The 6,793-nt window shown below is 40.2% G+C and overlaps 1 protein-coding gene across 1 annotated transcript; it reads right to left on the bottom strand.

Annotated features, from left to right (window-relative positions):
- Positions 1-1,396: 1,396 nt before the first annotated feature.
- On the bottom strand, positions 1,397-5,865 carry fam210ab (family with sequence similarity 210 member Ab). The gene is made up of 4 exons (XM_056602143.1): positions 5,714-5,865; positions 3,443-3,947; positions 3,169-3,280; positions 1,397-2,786 (listed from the first exon to the last, which is right to left on the bottom strand). The coding sequence occupies exons 2-4, from the start codon at positions 3,919-3,921 to the stop codon at positions 2,439-2,441; spliced, it is 939 nt and encodes a 312-aa protein (XP_056458118.1). The 5' UTR covers positions 3,922-3,947; positions 5,714-5,865; the 3' UTR covers positions 1,397-2,438.
- Positions 5,866-6,793: the final 928 nt, after the last annotated feature.

Here is a 6,793-nt window from a genome sequence, read left to right as displayed (position 1 = left end):
GAACCATCTGGTAGCCTGTCAAAACTTTTAACACTAATGAAACAAGTAAACCAAACCAACACTGTAGTGGCCAGAAGGGCAGCGGGGAGGGGAATGGAGGGAGACACATTGTCCGTGTCCTCTGTGTGAACTTCCGTCACAATATTAGAAATTCTGTTTTGCATTTTGCCTGCTAGGCCCTGGCAAAGGTGAGGCTAAGGGTTGGAATAGAAAATGATACACACTCTGTGCTACAGTCTAGCGTGTCGATAAGACTCAATGAAATGCCTTCCTTTTTCTTACATAGAGTAACTTATCTGGCCAAGCAAGAGATAAGACAACCTTTGTAAATGGTGAGGGTTATAAAAACCTTAAAGATTTAAGGAATTTATGTATTTATGTTTCGTAAAAGGGAGCAGACAAAAGGCATAGTGAATGAATTCATTGTTTTTCCCTCAACATATTTGAAGGCTTGAGTAAATCAAGAGGCACAACGTGACCATTGTAAAGCACTGAACATATAGAAAAGTTATCTTATGAGGAATTATTAGGAAGGGAGAACATAAAGCATTTTAAAAGCCCACACCATGAAGTAGGGTCTACTTACGGAAGTTTACAGGTAGACTGCAGACATTGGGGATTGAAGAAACTGTCCGTTCGTTGGCTGATCTCCCTGTCTGGGTTTGAAGTGCAGCCCTTTGTTTCCCTCTCACCATTGATTTGCAACTGAGTGGAGTGAAAATGCAGCAAAAGGATTTTTAGAATACAAATCATGTCTTGTCCTCAGTGTCATACCCCCTCAGGGAGAACAGACAGGTGTGTGTGGGTGCGCGAGCGTGTGTGTGTGTGTGTGTGTTTTTTTTAAGGCTAGAAAAATACATCAGGCACCTGGTTTGGTCCAACTGTATAAACAGTTGTTCATTACTTTGGACAGTAGAGGTCATTGTAACTCAAATCAGACCATCCACAAGGGGTGCTTAACTGACTCATAGTTACGTGAAGCAGACAGTTGGAAGAACAGTACGAGGCAAGACAAACCTATTTTTTTCTGTGGTTTTTGTGCATTAGTTACACTGATAAGATTAAATTTATGTAGCTCCTATACATTATATATGCAATTTATTACTGCTTAAAATTCGACCATATGCTGACACGCTCAATTGGTTTATATGAATAAAACATTATATTAAACACCTCAAACTACTTTTTGGATGGTAAAGAATTCCGTCGCTTTGATGCATAGTTTGAATAATTTCCATCGCATTCTACCTAATGTAACTCTTTAAGTAATAAATCGCGCTTTTCGTATATTTTGCTTAAACATGTTTTTTTTTTGCATTTTCGCATTTTGATTTAATTAATATCTTATAGATTTCTGACGGTTTGAAATATAAACTAGTGAAGTATATGCTTTTATTTAAATGTATTTAAGGTTCCTTAATGACATTAGCCTATTAAGTACATTGTTAGTACATCGAAAATAGCACATTTTTAGTACCTTAATCATGCATGAGACGGTAGATTAAATGTATCGAGTTAATTTATGTAATTAGTGTAAGATTTGCAATAATATTTTTAATGTGTTTCTATCAGTACAATTTGACTCATTACAACTATACATTCTGATTTTTTCCAAGACAAGACTAGTCAGCCAGCAAACAGACTTTCAGGACAAATTAAAAGAGGTGCCATCATCATTTAGCCTAACAGTTTGCAATGTGTCTAAAAGGTTTTACAAGTATTCGAAAGACAAATAACTGTTTCAACCTTACCCAAAGAAAAACACTTTAAAAGAAAAACTCTTGCCACTCTTTTATGAACCATTTTCATTTCAATACATGTATCAGAAACCAACACAACGCAATATATTAGCTTTGGCTATCTGATAAAAAATACATTAGAAAACTTAATTTCAGTTATTTAAAAAACAAAGACACAGGGAAATGTGCAGCCTTATTAAAGGCTCTGATGGACTCGTACATATAAATTACACCATTCATTTTAGGCTTTATTGACTCCCACTTAAATCATATTTTCCACATAGCCGTTTCCGATGCCGTTTTGTAATAAAGGTTATAAAACATTTTTGAATGCATAGCAACCCAAAAACTTTCTCCAACTGAAACTGCAAGTTATTGACCAAAGAAGTATTTTATTTCTAAATCTCTTGCACAAGTACCAACTCTTCAGTAAGCCCTGCGCTAACATTGACCATTAGGTGATTAGATGTTGTCTAGCCTCAGCTTAAGAGGGTGATTCGTGTTCAGCCAAGGACAACTAGAGATGCTATTTACAGTCAAGCAGACAGTTGGTGAAACGTTTGAGGACAACGGTAGTGCAAATATCTTCAGAACAGGACTGGGAAGTGCCATATCTTGCTAAACAGACCAACCAAAATCATAATTTTGAGATGCTTGCATTGCTCTACTTATATCAGATATGTCAGTCATCACCCTTCCCTAGTCGACTTTCTTCCTGAAAAACGTTTTGCCCTCTGACACTTTGTCTTTGGTCTCTTGCAGTTTCTCAGAGAACTTGTCCTTGGTCTCCTCCATCTTTTCAGAGAGTCGCTCTTTTGTCTCTTCCATCCTCCCGGAAAACATTTCCTTCGTTTCCTCCATCTTCTCTGAGAGCCTCTCCTTCGTCACCTCCATCTTCTCAGACAGTTTCTCCTTGGTCTCCTCCATCTTGTCCTGGATGTAGTCTTTGACGGGCGGCGGTGTGGAGAAGTAGCCGTGTCTGCGTAGGTACTGCACCGAGAGCGATGTGCCGCCCAGGGTCACAGTGTATCTAGCTGGGGTCGCAATCTATAGGGAGGAAAACAGACGGAGTCAACAGAGTCAAGCCAACTGACCAATGAACAATCAACTCACGGGTAAGAAATAAGGGATAAGACATCATAGCAGAACAGAAACAACTAGACATGTGGCCGCATGTGCATTTCCTGAAGAACATTCATGTGGTTGCATAAGCCAACTCGTCGTGGCGCAGTATTCCATGAGCTGGAATGATAGGGCTGATCGCTTTTATTTGATTGCGAGTTATAGTGCTCCAGAGGTACTTTACTCTCCAGAGACCTGCTTATGCGCGGTTTCTATACGTGTACCAACTTTGACAACTCTGAGTTGTAGGAGTTGATAATAACGCAGAATAGGGAGAATAATGATAAGTAAATGGGATTGCACTTACTTTGTACATGGCATATGCAGTGAGGGCGTAGCCACTTGAAGAATTTCTCAAAAGGCCGACTATTGACTCAGGCAAACCGATCAGCTCCAGGAAGGGCACGACATTCACGCCCCTGAAACAACACAAATACGTTGCTTAATAGAAAAAGAAATGTGCTTCTGTATGCCAACAATGGACTCGGTCTCACAAAATTTAAAAGAGACAAACAGAAACGTGTTAAATTGTGCTTGCCTTTTATCCCTGTGAGTGACTAATGAAGAAGAGGGTCGCTTACTTCATAGCGGCGTAGTAGAAGGTTCCAAGCCAGATGGAGGAGGTGACCAGGTGCACCGGGATCATCACCTTCCCGTACTGTTTGAACGTCCTCTTGAACCTCTGGATCAGGCCTATGGACTTGTCCTGCAGCGGGTCTATCTCCAGGCTTTCCTCTCCAGGCAGGGTGGGGCCCCCGGTGCCTGAGCCCGCGGAGCCCGCGGAGCCGGCTTCACCTGCGCCGACCGCTTGAGGAGCCTGCGCCTGGGTGTGCGGAGGAGGCTGAGCTTCTTCCTCGCTGGGCTGTTGTTTGGGATGCTGCACTGCACGGCTCGCAACGGAGACAGACAGCTGCCGGTGAGAGCCCGCTGCTAGGCGTGGCGAGAGGAGCACGCAGCAGCAGAGCGGGCCCAGACGTTCAGAGCCGGAGAAGTGCACTGACCGCCCGCGCATCGCTGACACCTGCCGCAAGACATGATGGGAAAGGACGCGCTGCATCATCCTCTTCTTTCCCTCTCCCAGCTCCCCTGAAATAGGCAACACAAAAGGTCGTCTTTATTTACAACATCAAGTACTTATATGTTCGGATTTGTTGTGTATGCTTACAAGGACCCTTATATCTTCAAATCATTCAAAGATCGCTGCAACTAACATCCAAATAGACTCAGGTTTTCTACATTTATACATTCTGAGGTTAAGTACCATCAAAAAGCATGACACCCATCACATGTGCTTTCAGCGGTCAATGCCTACTGCTACCTCTACTACTCCTCCTCCTCCTCTTTATCAATACTGCTTATCGATCAGCTACTTAAGTGTAATCAGACCTTAAGCTAACTTACATTTTTCTATTGCAAATGAAGAACAAGACATTGCTTACATTTTTGTTAAATTTTCCTTAGAAGCACAGCTTTGAATGTTTTCATAACTACAATAGATGCTATAATATATTATGAAAATATTATGTTGTGTATAAAATATAAATAAATAGACAGTAGCATAGAGAAACACGGATGGGGTATGCATGCAGCTGGGCTGCAAAAAGGCCTCCAGCATTATTTGTTATATTAGTCAGCCCTATTATTAAACGTTAGATGGTGGCGCTGGAAAAGGAGTAAGGTGACACAGCTGAATGATTAGCCTATGTTTAGGGGACAACCCTGATAAAAAAAAAGATCTAGCCTAAATAAATATAAAATATATTTCCTTAAAATCTCAATGTGAGGGGATGCAGAGGGCTCCAACCAGGACTTAAAAGACAGGCTTGGACAGGGAGTTTTCTCTTTTGACTAACTGACTTGGGAATAGCGAAAATGTATTTTAATGAGAGTTACAACGTTTACCTATATCTAGCCTAAATTATTAGAAAATATAACTGTTACCGTAATTACATTAATCATACATGGCGAATAACATGTTTTGTGGGTTACACTGCCAACTGGCACACCCACCTTGAGTTTCAGTGTGCCTACCTATAATCTTCATAGAGAACATTATGATAGTATTCAATCTAGATTCTAGAGGGTTTATATTGTGCTCTTAAATTAGCAGATGCTTTGAATAGCATTTTATTAAATTAAACATTCCACATACCCAATTACAATGACCTTTAACATGCTAGTGCAACAAAAAGGGGACCATGACATTTTGACAGATGCAGGACACCACAATCCCGCCAGTGTGAGTACCGTCTCAGAAGTACATAAACTAGAACCGATGGCATGTACCATCCGTTCTAGTTTAACTTGATAAGTCAAATTAATCTTCTCGATACAAGCCCACCACAAAATGCCTTCATTATTTGAGATAAACAGTTAGGAATTCAGGCATGACTTGGACCTGAACTAAGAAATACCTTATATTGCACGTACACAGAGTGATGGAGCTTCCTTGACCAAAACAACGTATTAAGCGCATTATGGCAAACACACTGAGATAGTGGCCCACATTAGTAGCTAGCTACGGTTAACAAAATGTCTAAGCTAGTTAGTTGACATTGGACTGCGACGAATGGGGGATAAGGCGAAATCCACGTCTTCCAAGAGGTGAAACCGGAGTCATAGGCATTAAAAGAGCTTCCTAGTAGGTAACATTACGACACCCTTACAGAAGAAGACGTCAGAAGGCTACGGCCTATGAACTGCAGCCAAGCCAACTTCGGAACGCTGTTTGACTTCAGATAGCATGGCATGATGCTAGCCTGCAACGAGTTAAGTCAAGCTAGGTTGTTATTATACCGACATAATAACAGTTTTACATAGGAGCATCGGGACGGAAACAACGCATTACATACCTTCAATATATACAACGATGTGAGGACAGCGATTCCCGTAGGACCAAAAGCCATATAACCATGCCCGAGGTGTCAACCAAGGACCTTAAGTTGCATGGACTGCTGGTGCGACAGCAGCACGCATGAGTTTCCGCATGTATTTCCACCGTGTGATGCACGATGGGAAATGAGGTTTATTTTGGGGCCACACTGTGGCACCTCCGCCTACCAAACCCTGTTTGGTTTAATTTATATCTGCATGTTTGATATTTTTCTTTTTCGTCAACGCTTTTAATTCACTGCAAAAAAACATTCGTTTATCAATAGGTCTTAAGAAGTATCCCCGTCGTATTCATCACACAACAATCTGATTCCTGAGATGATTTACATGATTACGTTCAAAACTTAACAAAATAAAAGAGCCTTTTTAAATTGATGAAACAAAGACATTTTTTATGAAAAATGTATTGTATATTTTTTAAGGCATAGCGTCATGATTGAGACCGACACACTTGTAATTCAACACAATTTTCAGCAGATGTCAGACTTCTCTCTCCAAGCCAGGGTTATACAGTAGGCTATGGGTTGGCATTCTCATCAATTTTTGTTGATAAAGGATTGGAGATTAAGGTACTATGCCATCAGTGAAATTAAGATGGATAATGTACATAACAGAACATTAGAGCACATAGGCCTATTCGTTTGAGAAAAACGAGTATATCCATACAATGGTCCATTTTATAGGCTATAAATTACTTGAAAAACATGCAATTGTAGGTGAATCCTATGTAATATGTATTGTATTATAATGTATATGTAATATTTTGTAAATGTTGGTAAGTAGTTGTGGTCATAATTTAGAGTAAATTATGTTTCTTCTTGCTGAAGGTGTGACATTATTTTAGTTTTGCACAGTATTTCATTTTATTATGACATTATATACAACTTATTGTATCACCAATAACAATACTGCCTTTTAATTGGGAGTCTGTGCAATTGTGTGGACAATGTCTTGCTGACTGTATGCCTGTGTGACCCCACTGTGACTGCAGTGATTTTCAACATATAACAACCACCAATTGTACCCTTGTCATAATAAAG

The sequence above is a fragment of the Gadus chalcogrammus genome, chromosome 11 (genome assembly GCF_026213295.1).
Source record: "Gadus chalcogrammus isolate NIFS_2021 chromosome 11, NIFS_Gcha_1.0, whole genome shotgun sequence".
NCBI classification, from domain to species: Eukaryota; Metazoa; Chordata; class Actinopteri; order Gadiformes; family Gadidae; genus Gadus; species Gadus chalcogrammus.
The sequence above is the reverse complement of the archived record's forward strand: the minus strand, read 5'-3'. Positions and strand labels throughout refer to the sequence as shown.

Bases quoted from the DNA above. Each gene is read 5' to 3' on its own strand.
- fam210ab (XM_056602143.1), bottom strand. From the start codon at position 3,921: ATGATGCAGCGCGTCCTTTCCCATCATGTCTTGCGGCAGGTGTCAGCG. The intron at 3,281-3,442 runs GTAAGCGACCCT...GTGTTGTTTCAG, and splicing joins TTCTACTACGCCGCTATGAA to GGGCGTGAATGTCGTGCCCT. The intron at 2,787-3,168 runs GTAAGTGCAATC...TCCTCCCTATAG, and splicing joins CTGCATATGCCATGTACAAA to ATTGCGACCCCAGCTAGATA.